General features: G+C 37.6%; 2 protein-coding genes across 2 annotated transcripts in view; one reads left to right on the top strand and one right to left on the bottom strand.

The window, feature by feature from the left end:
- Positions 1 to 6,009: 6,009 nt before the first annotated feature.
- Positions 6,010 to 17,064, top strand: plxdc2a (plexin domain containing 2a). The gene is made up of 14 exons (XM_069158000.1): positions 6,010 to 6,241; positions 8,674 to 8,897; positions 10,793 to 10,936; positions 11,300 to 11,369; positions 11,459 to 11,581; positions 11,742 to 11,860; positions 11,939 to 12,038; positions 12,143 to 12,238; positions 12,424 to 12,505; positions 13,256 to 13,316; positions 13,442 to 13,655; positions 14,508 to 14,543; positions 14,765 to 14,922; positions 16,010 to 17,064. Exons 1-14 carry the CDS (start codon positions 6,151 to 6,153, stop codon positions 16,223 to 16,225), a joined length of 1,734 nt encoding a protein of 577 aa, XP_069014101.1. The 5' UTR covers positions 6,010 to 6,150; the 3' UTR covers positions 16,226 to 17,064.
- Positions 17,065 to 17,782: 718 nt separating this feature from the next.
- myripa (myosin VIIA and Rab interacting protein a) overlaps positions 17,783 to 21,462 on the bottom strand; it is a 28,854-nt gene continuing 25,174 nt past the window's right edge. Inside the window, exons 12-16 of the mRNA XM_069157762.1 lie at positions 20,734 to 20,913; positions 19,791 to 19,952; positions 18,936 to 19,034; positions 18,786 to 18,846; positions 17,783 to 18,353 (exon numbers count right to left, since the gene is read on the bottom strand). Coding sequence (XP_069013863.1) covers positions 18,337 to 18,353; positions 18,786 to 18,846; positions 18,936 to 19,034; positions 19,791 to 19,952; positions 20,734 to 20,913 — 519 coding nt within the window. The 3' untranslated portion in view covers positions 17,783 to 18,336. The remainder of the gene's footprint in view (positions 18,354 to 18,785; positions 18,847 to 18,935; positions 19,035 to 19,790; positions 19,953 to 20,733; positions 20,914 to 21,462) is intronic.

The following is a 21,462-nucleotide window of genomic DNA, read 5'->3' on the forward strand; positions in this document are numbered from 1 at the left end:
TACTATAGCATGTCGTCCAAATTATGAAAAAAAGTCATACTATAGCATGTCGTCCAAAATATTTTAAAAAAGTCATACTATAGCATGTCGTCCAAAATATGAAAAAAAAGTCATACTATAGCATGTCGTCCAAAATATGAAAAAAAAAAGTCATGCTATAGCATGTCGTCCAAAATATGAAAAAAAAAGTCATACTATAGCATGTCGTCCAAAATATTTAAAAAAAAGTCATACTATAGCATGTCGTCCAAAATATGAAAAAAAAGTCATACTATAGCATGTCGTCCAAAATATGAAAAAAAAAAGTCATACTATAGCATGTCGTCCAAATTATGAAAACAAAGTCATACTATATAGCATGTCGTCCAAAATATTTAAAAAAAAAAGTCATATTATAGCATGTCGTCCAAAATATGAAAAAAAAAGTCGTACTATAGCATGTCGTCCAAAATATTTTAAAAAAGTCATACTATAGCATGTCGTCCAAAATATTGAAAAAAAAAAAGTCATACTATAGCATGTCGTCCAAATTATGACAAAAAAGTCATACTATAGCATGTCGTCCAAATTATGAAAAAAAAGTCATACTATAGCATGTCGTCCAAAATATTGAAAAAAAAAGTCATACTATAGCATGCCGTCCAAATTATGAAAAAAAAGTCATACTATAGCATGTCGTCCAAAATATTTTAAAAAAGTCATACTATAGCATGTCGTCCAAATTATGAAAAAAAGTCATACTATAGCATGTCGTCCAAAATATTTTAAAAAAGTCATACTATAGCATGTCGTCCAAAATATGAAAAAAAAGTCATACTATAGCATGTCGTCCAAAATATGAAAAAAAAAGTCATGCTATAGCATGTCGTCCAAAATATGAAAAAAAAAGTCATACTATAGCATGTCGTCCAAAATATTTAAAAAAAAGTCATACTATAGCATGTCGTCCAAAATATGAAAAAAAAGTCATACTATAGCATGTCGTCCAAAATATGAAAAAAAAAAGTCATACTATAGCATGTCGTCCAAATTATGAAAACAAAGTCATACTATATAGCATGTCGTCCAAAATATTTAAAAAAAAAAGTCATATTATAGCATGTCGTCCAAAATATGAAAAAAAAAGTCGTACTATAGCATGTTGTCCAAAATATTTTTTTTAAAAAGTCATACTATAGCATGTTGTCCAAAATATTTTTTTTACAAAGTCATACTATAGCATGTCGTCCAAAATATGAAAAAAAAGTCATACTATAGCATGTTGTCCAAAATATTTTTTTTAAAAAGTCATACTATAGCATGTTGTCCAAAATATTTTTTTTAAAAAGTCATACTATAGCATGTCGTCCAAATTATGAAAAAAAAAGTCATACAATAGCATGTCGTCCAAAATATTAAAAAAAAAAAGTCATACTATAGCATGTCGTCCAAATTATGAAAAAAAAGTCATACTATAGCATGTCGTCCAAATTATGAAAAAAAAGTCATACTATAAGCATGTCGTCCAAATTATGAAAAAAAAGTCATACTATAGCATGTTGTCCAAAATATTTTTTTTAAAAAGTCATACTATAGCATGTTGTCCAAAATATTTTTTTTAAAAAGTCATACTATAGCATGTCGTCCAAATTATGAAAAAAAAAGTCATACTATAGCATGTCGTCCAAAATATTTAAAAAAAGTCTTACTATAGCATGTCGTCCAAAATATTTAAAAAAAAGTCATACTATAGCATGTCGTCCAAAATATTTAAAAAAAAGTCATACTATAGCATTTCCTCCAAAATATTTAAAAAAAGTCATACTATAGCATGTCGTCCAAATTATGAAAAAAAAGTCATACTATAACATGTCGTCCAAAATATGAAAAAAAACTCATACTATAGCATGTCGTCCAAAATATGAAAAAAAAGCCATACTATAGCATGTCGTCCAAATTATGAAAAAAAGTCATACTATATATAGCATGTCGTCCAAATTATGAAAAAAAAGTCATACTATAGCATGTCGTCCAAATTATGAAAAAAAAGTCATACTATATCATGTCGTCCAAAATATTTTTAAAAAAGTCATACTATAGCATGTCGTCCAAATTATGAAAAAAAAAGTCATACTATAGCATGTCGTCCAAAATATTTAAAAAAAGTCTTACTATAGCATGTCGTCCAAAATATTTAAAAAAAAGTCATACTATAGCATGTCGTCCAAAATATTTAAAAAAAAGTCAGACTATAGCATGTCGTCCAAAATATTTAAAAAAAGTCTTTTTATAGCATGTCGTCCAAATTATGAAATAAAAGTCATACTATAGCATGTCGTCCAAAATATTTGAAAAAAAGTCATACTATAGCATGTCGTCCAAAATATTTAAAAAAAAGTCATACTATAGCATGTCGTCCAAAATATTTAAAAAAAGTCATACTATAGCATGTCGTCCAAAATATTTAAAAAAAGTCATACTATAGCATGTCGTCCAAAATATTTAAAAAAAGTCATACTATAGCATGTCGTCCAAATTATGACAAAAAAGTCATACTATAGCATGTCGTCCAAATTATGACAAAAAAGTCATACTATAGCATGTCGTCCAAAATATGAAAAAAAAAGTCAGACTATAGCATGTCGTCCAAAATATTTTTAAAAAAAGTCATACTATAGCATGTCGTCCAAAATATGAAAAAAAAGTCATACTATAGCATGTCGTCCAAAATATGAAAAAAAAGTCATACTATAGCATGTCGTCCAAAATATGAAAAAAAAGTCATACTATAGCATGTCGTCCAAATTATGAAAAAAAGTCATACTATAGAATGTCGTCCAAAATATTTTAAAAAAAGTCAAACTATAGCATGTCGTCCAAAATATGAAAAAAAAAGTCATACTATAGCATGTCGTCCAAAATATTAAAAAAAAGTCATACTATAGCATGTCGTCCAAAATATTAAAAAAAAGTCATACTATAGCATGTCGTCCAAAATATTTAAAAAAAAGTCATACTATAGCATGTCGTCCAAATTATGAAAAAAAAGTCATACTATAGCATGTCGTCCAAAATATGAAAAAAAGTCATACTATAGCATGTCGTCCAAATTATGAAAAAAAAGTCATACTATAGCATGTCGTCCAAAATATTTAAAAAAAGCCATACTATAGCATGTCGTCCAAAATATGAAAAAAAAGTCTTACTATATAGCATGTCGTCCAAATTATGAAAAAAAAGTCACACTACAGCATGTCATCCAAAATATGAAAAAAGTGACACTACAGCATGTCGTCCAAAATATTAAAAAAAAGTCACACTACAGCATGTCGTCCAAAATATTTAAAAAAAGTCACACTACAGCATGTCTTCCAAAATATTTTAAAAAAAAGTCATACAACAGCGTGTCGTCCAAAATATTTAAAAAAAGTCATACTACAGCGTGTCGTCCAAATTATGAAAAAAAAGTTATTCTACAGCATGTACACATATACAGTGGGTACGGAAAGTATTCAGACCCCTTTAAATTTTTCACTCTTTGTTTCATTGCAGCCATTTGCTAAAATCAATAAAGTTCATTTTATTTCTCATTAATGTACACTCAGCACCCCATCTTGACAGAAAAAAACAGAAATGTAGAAATTTGTGCAAATTTATTAAAAAAGAAAAACTGAAATATCACATGGTCATAAGTATTCAGACCCTTTGCTGTGACACTCATATTTAACTCGCATGCTGTCCATTTCTTCTGATCCTCCTTGAGATGGTTCTACTCCTTCATTGGAGTCCAGCTGTGTTTAATTAAACTGATTGGACTTGATTAGGAAAGGCACACACCTGCCTATATAAGACCTTACAGCTCACAGTGCATGTCAGAGCAAATGAGAATCATGAGGTCGAAGGAACTGTCCAAGGAGCTCAGAGACAGAATTGTGGCAAGGCACAGATCTGGCCAAGGTTACAAAATAATTTCTGCAGCACTCAAGGTTCCTAAGAGCACAGTGGCCTCCATAATCCTTAAATGGAAGAAGTTTGGGACGACCAGAACTCTTCCTAGACCTGGCCGTCCAGCCAAACTGAGCAATCGTGGGAGAAGAGCCTTGGTGAGAGAGGTAAAGAAGAACCCAAAGATCACTGTGGCTGAGCTCCAGAGATGCAGTAGGGAGATGGGAGAAAGTTCCACAAAGTCAACTATCACTGCAGCCCTCCACCAGTCGGGGCTTTATGGCAGAGTGGCCCGACGGAAGCCTCTCCTCAGTGCAAGACATATGAAAGCCCGCATAGAGTTTGCCAAAAAAAACACATGAAGGACTCCCAGATTATGAGAAATAAGATTCTCTGGTCTGATGAGACCAAGATTGAACTTTTTGGCGTTAATTCTAAGCGGTATGTGTGGAGAAAACCAGGCACTGCTCATCACCTGCCCAATACAATCCCAACAGTGAAACATGGTGGTGGCAGCATCATGCTATGTTTGTTTTTTTTCAGCTGCAGGGACAGGACGACTGGTTGCAATTGAAGGAAAGATGAATGCGGCCAAGTACAGAGATATCCTGGAAGAAAACCTCTTCCAGAGTGCTCTGGACCTCAGACTGGGCCGAAGGTTCACCTTCCAACAAGACAATGACCCTAAGCACACAGCTAAAATAACAAAGGAGTGGCTTCGGAACAACTCTGTGACCATTCTTGACTGGCCCAGCCAGAGCCCTGACCTAAACCCAATTGAGCATCTCTGGAGAGACCTGAAAATGGCTGTCCACCAACGTTCACCATCCAACCTGACGGAACTGGAGAGGATCTGCAAGGAAGAATGGCAGAGGATCCCCAAATCCAGGTGTGAAAAGCTTGTTGCATCATTCCCAAGAAGACTCATGGCTGTACTAGCTCAAAAGGGTGCTTCTACTCAATACTGAGCAAAGGGTCTGAATACTTATGACCATGTGATATTTCAGTTTTTCTTTTTTAATACATTTGCACAAATTTCTACATTTCTGTTTTTTTCTGTCAAGATGGGGTGCTGAGTGTACATTAATGAGAAATAAAATGAACTTTTTTGATTTTAGCAAATGGCTGCAATGAAACAGAGTGAAAAATTTAAAGGGGTCTGAATACTTTCCGTACCCACTGTATATACATATATATACACATATATATATATATATATATAAACACATACATATATATACATACATACATACATACATATATATATACATACATATATATACACACATACATATATATATATATATACACATACATATATATACACATACACACATATATACACATACACACATATATATATATAAACATATATATATATATACATACATACATATACACACATATATATACATATATATATAAACATATATGTATATATAAACATATATATACATATATAAGCATATATATATAAATATATAAACATATATACAAACATATATATATATATAAACATATATATATAAACATATATATAAAAACATATATATAAACAAACATATATATATATATACTAAATATACATTTAGTTTAGTATTATACTAAATATACATTTAAATATATAATTACATATACAAATGTCATTTGGACACCGCCAATGTTGATAACACGGTAAATCCCCTGACTAGTAGTAATATTATGTCGAAAAATCCTTTTGTGAATACATTTTGTATATAAAGACGCCGGCGCCAATAAACACTGAAGGAAGAAAAATGTAATGAAATGTTTTCTCAGGTTTTCTTACATTCAGGCTGCAGTCGAAATAGGCCTTTATCGTTTGATATAAACAATCTCAGCTATAATGTGGGGATTTACGACAGCCCTTGAACGCAACGTTTCCACGGCTCCAGGCTCTCATCGGCAGCGGCTCACTGCGACGGGGACCGAACTGACGCAGAGAGGGTCTGCGGACAGTCTGAGGGTTTAACATGGACAGCAACATAAGGACAAACTTCACGTTAGGATACATAAATAGTTAACTTTGCGTTGTGTACGGTTTTTATTTTTTCCTAATTACACGATTAATTACTTTACATGTTATTTATTTTAAACTTGACCACTGCCAACAGAGCAAGACTTTGAAGGATCCGGTCAGTAGCGCAAAACTCACGTTGCGCCAATTTATGAGTTTCTTGGCGCTCCGAGGCTGATGTTAGAGGAAGGATGGCGGTAAATAAGAAGGTTCATCTCTTCACAAGTCTGGTCGTTGTTCTCCATTTTCATATAAGCTTCGTGAAGCTGAAATATGCCAATGGTAAGTAAATACAAATGATATTAAATCCGCAGTACGAGAACCAGAAGTAAGTTTTCGCAAATCTGTCTGAGCCAGTGCCGTACAGCGATGTATGGAATAAGAAAGAAAGAAATGTATAAGACCTAATGTTTTTTATTTTATCTCTTAAAAATTATTTAATAGGCTAACTATCTAACAATACAACTTTGTATTACCACCTGTAATTAATGTTCTGTGCCATTTAGGCCTTCTTTCAGTGTCCTGCTTTGCTTTAAATTATTTGTCCATTTCAAGCACAATAAAAAAATCACCGGTTTGAAAGATAGGCTTTGTTTTCTTTAGCCAATACAAATATTGTTTTGTGTCGAATATGCTAATCTCAGAAGATTTGTGCAGTATTTTCTTGCACATTTTCAATGTTTTAACACGTATTTTATTTTTTTTTGTCTCCGATTAAAAATCTTACCCCGCAGCTTTTAACCCATAACGGGTTAGTTCATTTACTCGCTTTAACCCTGAACGCCGAGAAAATGAATCATTTGTTTCTTTATTTGAAAACGTTTTATTCTGCCGACTGGGACAGACTAAATTAAAAAAAAAAAAAAAAAGGTGTAATCAGAGTCAGGGGTGTTGCTACTGCTTCGTGTGAGAGAGGCACCAAGTTCTGCCCGTTTGTCTCAATTGATTTTACATTGATAAGGAATAAGGGAACTGTGCTGCAACAGCATCTGGGAGGCAGCATGTTAAATCTGATCTCATCCGTCGGTCTTCAAACTGGGTATTTGAACTAAAATCTTACACAGCAGCAGCATCCCCCGATGTTTACAAGTTGTGTAAACGGTACCTGCTACTTACTCGCAGATTACGTAGCGTCAGCAACACTGGCCAAGTCGCACTCGCAAATACAGGTCGAGAGGGTTACGAGGGCTCCTGCGGCCACCGTGGGTCACCCACCGTGGGACCGATCAACACAACACCCAACCGCCGCCCGGCCTCGCTGCCGGTGTGAAGAATGTGAAGCATGCTTTCACCCTCCGCTGTGAAGAGAAAGAGTCGGGACGCACTGTTGTCACCGGAGGGGGGTGGAGGGGGGGGATGACCACGCAGGGTTTGCCACATGGCACCGGCTGAGGGATTGTTTACGTCCAGTTGCACGCGAGAAAGGTGTGGGAGTCCAAGTCTGCTGACGTTTTCAGACGCTCTCGGGCTTTAACGGGTTGCGTTATTGTCGCTGCACTCGGTCGACAGCTCTGCAATAAACCTCCACGGATGTCATGATGTTCCGTTTTTTTTTTTTTAATTTAAACTGATTTTTAAAAGGAGGTGTCGATTTGAAGGCTGCATAGTTTCTCCATGAACCGCGGTAGGCAAAATACACCTCCGAGTATAGCATCGTACCAATTCAACGGCACTGCAAATTAGAGCCTCTAAAGCGACCAAAACATCTCTTAAAACGGTTTGTATACTAGAAACGGGGCATATGATATCCACTAAGCTGCTTTTTAAATGGTCTCGAAGCTTATAAAAAAATAAAATAAAAAAAATTCCAGAAAATCATTAAAAACAACTTAATTTTGCAATTATTTGAAATAGATAGAAATGTCATATTCTCATATTTGGGAAGGAAATGTTATTCTTGTGATTTTATTCAAATGAAATTGCTGTTTTTTTTTTGTATCATACTTTGAACATTTTTAGTTATGAGAAGTTGTTTCACAGTTGCCTGATGTTTTTCTTCTCATCGTTTTTACTCCTTATTTCAATACTTGAATTCTATTGATTTATTTGAAAATGTGTTGATTTGATGGACTACTTAGGAGCTTTTAGGAAGTATTAGCTAAATATGTGTAGGCTTGTGTTCTTCGTAAGTTTTAAGATCTTGAGAGCTGTCTGTTTTTTCCCCCTCTTATCTTACTGTTAATTTTGTTTACAAAACAGAATGCTGTAAATTAATCTAATGATTTGTTATCTGATTTTAGTTCAATATTTTTTATTTATACACATTTTTTCCTACTTTATTATAAAAACTGCCGTTTTAATATATATATTTTTTTTAATGTTCTAGGAATACTATAAAATGCCTTTCTGAGTCCGTATCAGCGCACACTTACTTACTTACTTAATGTAAAGTAAATACTGCACTGATTTGTCAACATAAATACATTTTACAGCAAAAACTATAACTTGAACACACAGCTCTGAACTTGTCAAAGCAAAAAGAATTCAGTGTCCAATTTGTTTTTTTTTTTATCAAGAACAACTGTTCAGTATCTTGTAGGTAGATTTTGATTTCAAGTGAGCTCTCCTGTGTCTTATTCAGGCTCTGTCTGAACAAAAGAGGCTTTTGATAGTTATAATATCGACTTCCTGTTTAGTGGTCAAATAGATAAATGAAAACAACAAGTGAGATCACAGCAACAACTTACCTCCCTCTCTCATCTTTGGTTTCCAAGGGGTTTACGTTACTGACACGCAGGGGCCGTCTCGCACAGAAGGAAGGCGGTATGAAGCCGAGAACCAGCAGTCCAGACGGCAGAGGTGGGCACCTGGGACCAGGTCTGGGGCCCCTGGGTGGACTACAGATGAGAGGGGCCACTACAGAGACCAGCACCAGCCAGAGGAGACGGATCCGGACCTGCTGATGGAGGAGAGACACGATAACTCTACAGAGATTGTAGTAAGGTTATTCTAAAAACATTCAAAAGTAAAAACTGAGCATATAACATGTATATGAAACAAGACTCTTGATGAGGCAATCTAATATGAAATGATCTGCATATAAACTGCTAAACTTGAAATCAAAGAAAATGTATGTCACAGACATGTTTAAAAAAAAAAAAAAGTCACGCTTAAATGTTTCAGATCATCAAACAAATTTAAATATTAGTCAAAGATAACAAGTAAACACAAAATGCAGTTTTTAAATGAAGGTTTTTATTATTAAGGGAGAAAAAAAAAAATCCAAACCCACATGGCCCTGTGTGAAAAAGTGTTTGCCCCCTAAACCTAATAACTGGTTGGGCCACCCTTAGCAGCAACAACTGCAATCAAGCTTTTGCGATAACTTGCAATGAGTCTTTTACAGCGCTGTGGAGGAATTTTGGCCCACTCATCTTTGCAGAGTTGTTGTAATTCAGCCACATTAGAGGGTTTTCCAGCACCAACCGCCTTTTTAAGGTCATGCCACAGCATCTCAATAGGATTCAGGTCAGGACTTTGACTAGGCCACTCCAAAGTCTTCATTTTGTTTTTCTTCAGCCATTCATAGGTGGACTTGCTGGTGTGTTTTGGATCATTGTCCTGCTGCAGAACCCAAGTTGGCTTCAGCTTGAGGTCACGAACAGACGGCCGGACATTCTCCTTCAGGATTTTTTTGGTAGACGGTAGAATTCATGGTTCCATTTATCACAGCAAGTCCTCCAGGTCCTGAAGCAGCAAAACAGCCCCAGACCATCACACTTCCACCGCCATATTTTACTGTTGGTATGATGTTCTTTTTCTGAAATGCGGTGTTACTTTTACGCCAGATGGGACACACACCTTCCAAAAAGTTCAACTTTTGTCTCGTCAGTCCACGGAGTATTTTCCCAAAAATCTTGGGGATCATCGAGATGTTTTCTGGCAAAAATGAGACGAGCCTTAATGTTCTTTTTGCTCAGCGGTGGTTTTGGTCTTGGAACTCTGCCATGCGGGCCATTTTTGCCGAGTCTCTTTCTTATGGTGGAGTCATGAACACTGATCTTAACTGAGGCAAGTGAGGCCTGCAGTTCTTTGGATGTTGTTGTGGGGTCTTTCGTGACCTCTCGGATGAGTCGTCGCTGCGCTCTCGGGGTAATTTTGGTCGGCCAGCCACTCCCGGGAAGGTTCACCATTGTTCCATGTTTTCTCCATTTGTGGATAATGAGTCTCACTGTGGTTCGCTGGAGTCCCAAAGCTTTAGAAATGGCTTTATAACCTTTTCCAGACTGGCAGATCTCAATTACTTTCTTTCTCATTTGTTCCTGAATTTCTTTGGATCTCGGCATGATGTCTAGCTTCTGAGGATCTTTTAGTCGACTTCACTTTGTCAGGCAGGTCCTATTTAAGTGATTTCTTGATTGAGAACAGGTGTGGCAGTAATCAGGCCTGGGTGTGGCTAGAGAAATTGAACTCAGGTGTGATAAACCACAGTTAAGTTATGTTTTTCACGCAGGGCCATGTGGGTTTGGATTTTTTTTTTTCTCCCTTAATAATAAAAACCTTCATTTAAAAACTGCATTTTGTGTTTACTTGCGTTACCTTTGACTAATATTTAAATTAGTTTGATGATCTGAAACATTTAAGTGTGACAGACATGCAAAAAAAATTGGAAATCAGGAAGGGAGCAAACACTTTTTCACACCGCTGTATATATATATAAAATGACATTTGAATAATAATATATGACAAATATTTTTATTTTTATATTGCCAGTTCAGAAATTTAAATACATGCTTTTCTGCATTTACTGTGACAGATATACACGCATAGAAGGAGCAAACCAGATTAAAACAGGTGGGAATATATTGAGTAATTAATGTGTAATGACCGTAGGACAATGATCACGCCTACTACACATCCAAAACCTACGGCCCCGGAGACGCAGCAGGGAAAGAGCTTTGGGTGAACATCGATGAGATGGAGGGGGATGAGTGGAAGGTCCGTGGCTTACTGTCCAGCACACACAGACAAGCCGAGGTAAGAAATCAGTCTTTTTCTTTTTTTTTTTTTTATCAATCAGTGGTGTCTGAAAGTTAAATAACTGATGTAGAGGCAATCTGAGTTTGAAATTTACATGAACACTCCTGAACAACAACAAAAAAAAAATCCAATATTTTCCAGATACAATGTTTCTGATATCCAGACTGTTGTTTTAAAAAAAAGTGTCCAATAGTTTTCTCTCAGCACAGAAAGATCGGCTTTACATACAAAAAAAATGTTTTAATTCGGACATAATGTACAATTCAGAAGAAAAAAAAAAGTAGGTATTCATGTTGTCTGTTTTGTTGTCCAGTTTTTAACATACAGTTGATGTTGCACTTTAATTTTCTGTGTTTCCAGAGAGTGAATCTGTCTTTCGATTTCCCTTTTTACGGCCATTTATTAAAAGAAATCACAGTTGCAACTGGAGGTGAGTCTCACACACAATGATGGAAATATATAACATTGTGAATTTCTCCCGTTTGCTATAAACTACCGATGCATGTCATCCTCTTCCAGGTTTCATCTACACTGGAGATATAATCCATCGGATGCTCACAGCCACTCAGTACATCGCTCCACTGATGGCGAACTTTGACCCGAGCCTGTCCAAAAACTCATCTGTGTTTTATTTTGATAATGGTAGGAGAGATTCACAGTTTTTCTGTTTTTTGTTTACTGCATCGTCATCAATTGTGGGTTTTTTTGGGGGGCTAGTGGGCCTACGATAAATGGTTTTTTAATGAAAATATATATTTTGTTTTTCCATATGTTATAATGTGTGTTCCCGTGTTCTCTTCAGGCACTGCATTGGTGGTTCAGTGGAACCACATTCGCCTGCAGAACAACATCAGTCGGGGAACTTTCACCTTCCAGGCCGTTCTGCACAGCGACGGACGGATCGTCTTCGCCTACAAAGAGGTGAATTTTCTCCTCTTCCTCATCTTTTTTATTATGATGTAAAATAACTTCATTAATTCAGTTGCTTTCATTTCATAGATTCCTATCAACATCAGCGACATCAGCTCTGAGAGCCATCCCGTCAAAGTGGGCTTGTCCGATGCTTTCGTGGTGCTTCACGAGATAGAGCAGATTCCCAGTGAGTGGCAGATTTGTTTGTTCCGAAAAAAAAACCCGTCACAAAAAGCAGTTCACTTTTCTCCAGTGTTTGACAACATCGTTGTCCTCTTCGTTGCGCTTCAGATGTCCGTCGCAGAACCATCTACGAGTATCACAAAGTCGACATCCTCAAGTCAAAAATCTCCAATTCTACAGCTGTGGAGATGTTCCCTCTCCCGAGTAAGTTCTTCTTAATTAAGTACAGATAAACAAAAGCTTTACAGTATACAAAAGAAAAGAAAGTGGTCACAGTTCTAAGTCAGCTCTGCGCTGCAGGGCGTTCTTTAGAAATGCATTCCAGGTTTATTTACAGAAGGCAGAGCTGTTTCTTCCTACTCACCCCTCGTTGTTTTCTTTATTCTCAGCATGTCTGCAGTTCTCCAGCTGTGGCCCATGTGTCACTTCTCAGATTGGCTTTAACTGCAGTTGGTGCAGTCGGCTACAACGGTAACCTGGAAAAGCACCCAGAGAGAGAACGTACCACCGAGAGGGCTGCACGGACCTCGAAACATATTTTAATGACAGAAAATGTTTTAGAAATGTCTTAATCTGGATCTATTAAAATGTACACAGATAGAGATTCATGGCTGACGGCAGCAACGGTGTGAAAAAGCTGTTTTTTTTTTTAGTTTGTTTGTTTTGGCTTTTGTACAGGAATCCCAAGAAAGATAGATTCATGAATATTCATTTATTTGACCACGTTTCTTATTTTGTTTGTAATTTAACAGCGGGGTCCAAAATTACAGCATTTTGTTACATATTAATTTGGGAACCAATCCAGTTAAAAATTTAAATCTAAAATATCATGACCAGTAAAACTGCACTGTATAAAATAAAGTGTTTTATCTGTTCAAATTTACATCAGATCACAGCTTATCTGAGCACTCTGGACAAATATACAAAAGTGGTGGGGCATCACTTGCAGCAACATTTAATGTGTTATGTATTTTAATGCTTCATACGGTCAGTGGTTTTGTGTACTTAGATTACAGTTTTACAAAAATCTTCATCTTTTTCCACTACATCCTGCCCCAATCTGCTCAAGTATGAATACTATTTACAGTATATTGAGATTATTGTCCACACCTTCATTCATATCCGTGTCGTTGTTTTAGACACATCAATGGTTGGGTGTTTTGTGGAGGTAAATCTGTAAAAATTTTAAAAAAAAATCAGAACAATTATCTTCTTCCTCAGATGCTCCAGCGGCTTCGATCGTAACCGGCAGGACTGGGTGGACCTCAGCTGCCCGGAGGAGGTTGTCTTTACTTTTGCATTCCGGGGAAACTACAGAAAGCGTAACTTGAGTTGGCTCGCCGCACGATTTACGTCCGCCTAAACCAGTTTACCGGTGTTTGTTTTTGCTCTGTTTTGCTCCCCCAGAGACGGGACCCCCGCTGTCTGCGGATGACAGACGTCACAAACGTCGCATCGCACCGCCCGACGCACACGGCCGCGCCCGCCACAGCCGCTGCAGAGCGGCGGCGCGGGACCTCCGGCGTGACCTCCGCCCCCGCATCCACCGTCGCCAACCCCTCGACGCACAGCAGCACCAGCAGAAAAACACCACAGCCCCCAACCAGCAAATCTGCAGACGGTGAACTCACAAGTCCTCTGTGGTGACAGTGACTGCAGTATGCTGTCAGCGTTCATTGAGCTCAAGTATTTGCACGTATGGACTTCCTGCACTATTGCGACTACCCGATCTAGATTCTTCTGGTTTCATAGCACCCTCGAAGTTGATCTCGTTTCACTGTTTTCATCCCGGTTGGGACAGATCGCAGCTCTCGGCGGGACAGGCGTCCTCACGGCCTCACGAATTGATGTTTGTTTGTTTGTTGTTGCTCAGTTTCCATGCCTGTTGTGTTTCTGTAAGGGCTGACGGTGCGAGGGTCAAGTGGTCAGCTATTTCCCAGCCCTCTGTTAGCTCATAGCCGAGCATATACAGCGCCATGTTAAATACTGCATAGTGTCCTCAGCTGCTTAAGGATGACTCGATGTATACGCATCACTCTGGTCGGATACGAATACGGGAGGGACGTTGTTTTCGGCTGTAGTGGCTCGTGTTTGAAAGGAATACAAAGCCCTGCTCAAACAAGGGGCCTGTCATTTAAAAAAAAAACCCCACAAAAAAAACCCCACATTTTTTTTTTTTTTTTAACTTATTTAAAAATAAAAATGAATCCATGAAGTTTTATTTACTTCTTTAATGGAGAACATTTTGGAGTTTTCGGGATATTTTCAGCTTCATGACATGAGATTTACCAAAAGTCCAGTGCACATTAGTGCTCCTGTAAAAATTCACAAGATAAATAGTAAATACTCAAACAGCTACTGTCTTACAGTGACTTTGAAGTGATTACTTTGAGTAAAAAAAAAGTACAGCACATGTGATACTGTTTGTCATATGATATAAAATAGTGTGTTGTGTTTTTTTTTTGTTTCCTAGATGATACAGAGATCTCTTTGCACTTCACTGGAGCATGTAAGTCCCTCATGGTCACGTACTCCGAAACGACCTTTACAAATGGTCCTTGATACTTTCTGACACTTGTTATTTTTCTCAAAATCGACACATTTTTTTATTTAAACTTGTAATATGCACTACGGGTAAAACTTGTATGTTAATAAGTCAAAAAATGTCAAGTAATTGTTAAATTGACGAGTTTATCAATCAGAGATAGTCTCCCCCTCACTTTTGTGCAGCAGGAGACGAGGAGAGCACGGGCGAGAGAGATGAAGGGCTGCAGGTTGGTCTCACGGCGGGCATCATTATGGTCATGGTTGTCATGGCAGCAGTCATCCTTATGTCCATCTACATGTACTACCACCCCACCTCGAGTGCCAGCCTCTTCTTCATGGAGGTGAGTGTGACTAAACCCAGCAAAGTTTACCAAAGCATGCATGCCGTTTAATTTTGGTTTACCATCTGCCAGATTTTTCTTTAATTTCCCTGCATAACTGCAATTAAAACAAAGAGATATTAAGACTAATTTAACAAGTAAACTATTAGCATTTCTGTGAGATAAAATGTTTTCCTGCTAACAGTGAGGAATAAAGTTAAACTTCCCAACACGATCGAGGGCAAAAATATTTTTTGTCCCTGTTCAGCTTCCGTCCAGCTCCATCGTTAGGTCATCCTTTCCCTTCAACCATGATGATCTGGTCCATGACGAAGCATTTATAAATTAATGGCCAGACTTGCTCGACATTTGCTGCAGTTACTCGTCATTTCCAGAGGATTCATTTGAATGAATTAGTTGACGATCTGACGTTTTCCTGAGCACCTCCGACATCAAATGTTTTTTCTGTCCATGTTTCACCTCGTTATGAACATAAATGCGCTGAAGCTACATTTCACTTCGTCTGCTTTTCTGCACACAATAGTTTATCTCATTCGATTTTAAACACTTTTTTTTTTTTTGCATAATTCAGATAGGTTGGAGGGGCATTCAGTAGTTATCTTTCCCAAGTGGTGCAAATGAAAAATTATGTTTTAACAGAGTGGAAACACTTCTCATACAGAAAAGAATTCAGATGTATTTTAACGTATTATTCTTAAATTATGATTTTACAAAGTTTATAATGTTCAGGTTTTGCTTTCACTGAGAAATCAGTTATGTTTATTATTGAGGTCCGAGTTCAGCGTTCTACAAGACATTATGAATTCCAATTTCCATACATATTATAGACAGCTGAGTATAATTCAGTCCAGTTCATAATTTGAACTGAATTAACGCCTCTTCCACTGTGTCAACAAACATTTTACATAATGGCAGAGCATTACTGGATTGCAGGCGAATATCAAGTGATGAATGAGTTTATTTATTATTATTTATTTCAGTTGTTGAACAGTGATGAAAACGTATTTCCTCCAGTGCAGCTCAGAAAAGGACAACGACTTGTCTTCTTTACATCATATTCATTTTCTGTCTCTCGTCCCCTCCACAGCGGCGCCCAACCCGCTGGCCAATCATGAAGTTCAGACGGGGCTCTGGACGGCCTTCGTACGCCGAGGTGGAGGCTCCCGGTCAGGACCAAGACGGCACGGTGGTCATCGATCCCAAACAGTCTTTTGTCATGTCGGACAGAAGAGAGAGCGAACAGAAAGAAGGATTCATAGTTCCTGATCAGAGGGAGCGCTTCCTCGTCTCAGAGAGCTCCTGACCAAAACTACGTATCCAACAAGGCTTTGGGACAGAACCGGTTCTGTACGCGAGTCCACGTTTCTTCCTTGAATGAAAGATATAGTTTGTTTTTGTTTTTTTCCTATTTAGCTGTTGCACAAGTTCACTTTAAGGACATCTGAGGATTCAGCGACAGGAAACCATTAAACCTCGAAGAAGAAATTCTAACAGATTGTTTGGATCCCTGATTGCGTTACTTTGGTCAGCCGTCTTATAATGCATAAAGGAAAAAAAAAAAAACTTGTTTCCACTCCGCTCAGGTTTTCCCCTCGTGTTTTATGCAGCGTCACAAAGAGCAAACTGACTGTTTTGAAAGCATTCCTCTCAAAGACGGCCTTTATTTTCCAGAGCTGTCCTTCCCGCACCTTCTTCACAAAGAGGAATGTCATATTCGGGTGTCATTTCCTCATCTCAAAAATACAGACTAAATTCCTCACCATTACACCCACATTCATCTGAGAGGCAAACAGGGCGCGCAGTGTTTTCAGCCCTGTTTACCTCAAACACATTTTCACACTGCAGCATTTAATTTTTTTTTTTTCTGTGCTAAAAAGGCAGAAAACAACATTGACTGATTGCTTTGCTGTGCAGGCACGTACACTACAAGATGCACAACCTTGGAAAAATACAGATATACACTATCCATAATTAGCTTCATTTTATATTTAAAATTTTAGACAATATAGTATCACAACATTTTTCTAACATGCTATATTTGCTCCCATTTACGTGCAATCTGTATATTTGATATATGGTACAAACAGTGTAAATCCAGTACCTGCTGATAATTTGTGTCTTTTCAGTCATTGTACACTATCAGTGTGGTTTCATTCAGCAAGTGAAATACATTACAATGAAGTCTGTAAAAAGTATTCTAATTAAAACATTAGGATTTTTGTATACCTGCTGTGTCATGTAATAATTTCTGTTTAATCTCACCGATTGTAAATCTAAAAACTCAGCAGTTTGTGATTATCCTGTTCCTACATTTAGTAAGATGAGGGTTTAAATGCTCTTCTTTACCAGAGGGGTGTACTGTGAAGCAAGTTTAACATACCCAGGCTTTTCCCGTTCTGAGCTGACTCAACAAAGCGGAAACTTGCGGCGATAGATAATCGGTACAACGACGGTGGTTACCGAGTTCCTTTGTTAACTCGAGCTTTCTGCTTTAGGCTCCAAGTGTTCTCACCTAAAAGGGGAGCAGCTGCTAAATGACGGAAGGATGGAAAAAAAAAAAAAAAAATCGCGTGAATGTGTAGCCTAATTTAAAAGGTTTATAATATCACTTTACCATAAAACTGGGGAAGATCTGACATTAATAAATGAGTGTATTTCATTAAATGAATGTATTCTTGGATATATTCTCATCCCGTGTGTCACGGTTTTAGTCTTATGCTTTCAGAATGAACTGGGGAGCGAATAAGAAATAAATAGAAGAACGTAATTCAAAGCAATAAATTGGCTTACTGTCAATTTATAGCTACAAGTGCTGTTGTAGGATGATATCCTAAAAAAAAAAAAAAAAAAAAAAATCGCAATGAAATGAAAACGATATCAAATAAAAAATTTAAAAAAAAAAATCCTGCTTTGTAGTACAGACATCTGATTAGTCTGTAGGCAGTACTTTTGTACGTTTTAATCCAATATCTAGAAGTTAACCTGTTCCCGACCGGGTTAAAAAAAAATTAAATTACCATTTCAGCCATTTTAAAAGACAGCCACCTTCGTGACATCGAGAAGCCTGGTTTTAGTCTCAACATACGTCGCTAATCTCGCTTCGTAGTGCACCCCTTTGATTGATCCGTGCTGATAGAGTCACCCAAACATTTGCTCACCGATCTATAAATGAAGTGGTTTTACCTACTGGAGATTTCTGACAGGACGACACAAGAATCACCATTTTCCTGCATTATCTGTGGCACACTATACCGAACACACATACAGTGCTAGTGTCCCACATTATTTGAGGCATGTTGAGTTCAAATTGAATTAAGGCCACTGGTGTCTGAATGGATCATGTAAGACTGGCCTGTCGGCTGCAGAGGGAAGGGGGTCAAGGCACTACTGTGGTGGAGGTCCTGGCTCGATGATTTAGGTTTCCTTATCTTCTAAAATAGAATCAGACAAGATGGAGAAAGAAATTCCATTAATGTGTAATTCAAATTCAAATACAAAGTGATATGAGGTACTGTACCCCTGTACAGGAGGAGGAGAAAAATATCAATCACTTAAGTATCGTGATTTCGGAATCAATATTTAATTCATTATTTATATTAAAGAAGAATAGTAGCAGCGAGCCCAGAAGCGTCGATGTATGAACCAGAGAATGGGATTGTTGGACACTATTTTCCCACAAAGCATTGCACAAGTGAAATAAATGAACTGCCTCACAAATGGAAGGTGTTAAAAAAAAGCTCCAGAGACACGATTGTTCTGACAATCTGACGTGTCAGTGTTGCATCATTTATTAGTATAAAACTGTAAAAGTATGTTTATTCTCCTCACAAAAAAAAAAAAAGACAAAAAAAAAGACTTCTTACCTTTCACCGGTGGTGCAGGTAGTCGCCTTCTCAGCTGCCTCGAGGAGTCCAGCGTAATGGGCTGCAAGAGGAATGCGCGTGAAAAATATTTCAGTGCTCTTGTACAAAGTTCCACATGCTGTACTGTGTTAGTGTACACAGGTGCTGTACCATCACTGGAATTGTCCTGCTCTTGGTGAAACGTGACTGAGAGTCCACGTTGAGGCCCGCGCTCTTCAGAGCTGCAATTCTTGCTGAGATGTCACCGACCTGCAGCAGATAACAGCACAAGAAAACTTAAAATATGATGTTTCTTTAAACAAACTAGATGCAGAGTCCTTTTGAGTTTCCTTAGGATCAGATTGGTGTCAGAATTACCGCCAGGCGGTTTTATGCCTCCACAAACTACTTAAGTCGTAGTTTAGATGCATATCGGTCCAAACCCTTACAGATGTTGCTGCAAAGAAAAAAAATTAATTCCAAAATGTGGATGGTTCATACAAAACTTCAGTCCTGACAGCACAGAATATCTATACTATGAGATTGTGCATTCCAGCAAATGCAATATCTTAGGAATGTCAGATGAAGAAAGGAAAGGATGAAGTGAGTTGATTTTAGTAATCAAAGGTCAGACGTCAAGGTCAACGTCAATATGACCTCACATCTGTCAGCTCAATTCTTGTGAATGTGATACCTCAGGAATGCCTTGAAGGAATTTATTCAAACCTGGCACTGATTTTTACTTGAACTCAAGGATGAACTGCTTTACAATTTGGTGCTCAAAGGTAACTGTGACATCACAAAACCTATTTTTGGCCATAACCTAATAATTTCCAATATCTAATAGTGTACTTCAGGTTATATAAAATCAGTTCCTTTATTCCTCTGTCCCAGAACTTCCTTAAGTATTCAGCTCTTTAAAAAAAAAAAAAAAAAAAAAAAAAAAAAATCATCCTATATGTTTAGGATCTCTTTAAACTGCCTCTTACACCTGTATATTTCACTGTGTACTCAGCTTCAACTTACCTGTCGGTCAGACTGTTGAACCTTGGCAGCTGCTGCCGCCACCTGCTCCTCCAGGAAGGACAGCTCCATGTTGGACGTGGAGGTGCAGATTCCTCTGGCACACTCCTCCAGTTCACTCAGCTCCACCTCCAGACTGTACACCGAACCAGCTGCCAAGTACACCTGCGGCACATTATTTTTTAAAAACAAGATCAAATGCATCTTTAGATGCTTTTAATCTAACCTTCATAGTACGGTCAGAGGAAATAAACATTACTTTTAGACCTCCATAAAAAAATACAGATGTTTTTTTTTTTTTTTAAACTGATATTTTTCCACTTTGTTTAAAAAAATAAAAACATATTCTGTCCCACACAGCCTGCATTTTACAAAACATCTGCACACGCGAGAACACAGAAACAACAATAAACAAGTATGCTGTGCCAGTAAAAGGCGAAAAAAGTCTACATACAGTACGTCACCCACCAGAGAATAACATTATGAGCATGCAGACTGAGATTTTTACTCACATAGTTATTTTACACCTGTTTCTTCAACTTGTAATTGCGACTGCTCCCCAAATGTAAAGACACTGGTATGTACTCGCCATTGTTGTTGTTTGTTCAGGCTCATGCCCTTTAAACAAAACAACAACGGGCATGTGTGCCATCATTTCCCAAACGTTCAATTTTACCGGCCACTCCAAAAAAAAAAAATCGTCATTTTTTTCATACAAAAATAAATAACAAAAAAGTCAATTTCAGTGACCTTAAAAGCCGTTTGCGTATGGATGAGTTTAGCACAATACCTTTATTAGTGTGGACAAGGCCGGCCTGTGGATATATATATATATATGTATATAGTATTTAAGTGGGCTGTAGTGTATTACTGCGCACTAAAAACAAGTGGTAAACATCAGCTAAAAGAAATGTGTGTGCAGTAAATAAACGTAACCTGAACTCACGTTTTCCTCCAGTCTGGAGAACTGCTGGTCCAGTTTCTTGGGGTCGGTGTTGGGGGGCAGTGAGGTGGTGGAGAGTCGATCGTCGTCTCCTCCCGTCACTCCCTGCAGCAGCTCCTCGGTGGCGTTCAGCACCTTCAACACCTCAGTGGTGATGCTGCACAGAGACACCGCCGAGTATCTCTACAGCACACAAACACAGACAGGTGTTTTACTGACTCCTAAAGCAATTCGATAAAAGGTGACCTTTTAAAGTTAGAAAAAATGACCAGGAATAAACTTTGTACCCTGAATTAAGTTCTTTTCGATGCCTGACAATGCACGAGTGCGCTTTTTGAGATTCTCTTCCACACCTGTCTGCAGTGTGTGGATCAAAAACTTTTAAAGTGTTGATTCTCAGAAAAGTGAAACGTACTGCAGGTTTCTTATCTTGGTGAGATCCAGCAAATACATGAATCAGCAACAGTTTACAGGAAGGAGAGCCACACAAGAATACATCACCGCATTAAAGAAAGTTCGAAAAACAACTTTCAACAAAATAAATAAATCAACAGAAATGATTTCCACAGCTTTGTGGAGGAGGGGCTTCTGTTATCTACTAATACATACAAAAATCAATAGGTCATTATCCACTGAAGATATAACATAAAACCCTCCTCCACAAAGCTGCGGAAATCATTTTGAAACAGTTGTGATGCAGGTGAGTGAAGAACATCAAAGTATTGAAAATAA

This window comes from Embiotoca jacksoni, unplaced genomic scaffold (assembly GCF_022577435.1).
Source record: "Embiotoca jacksoni isolate LCO1_2020_lvr unplaced genomic scaffold, fEmbJac1.0.p SCAF_22, whole genome shotgun sequence".
In the NCBI taxonomy this organism is placed as follows: domain Eukaryota; kingdom Metazoa; phylum Chordata; class Actinopteri; family Embiotocidae; genus Embiotoca; species Embiotoca jacksoni.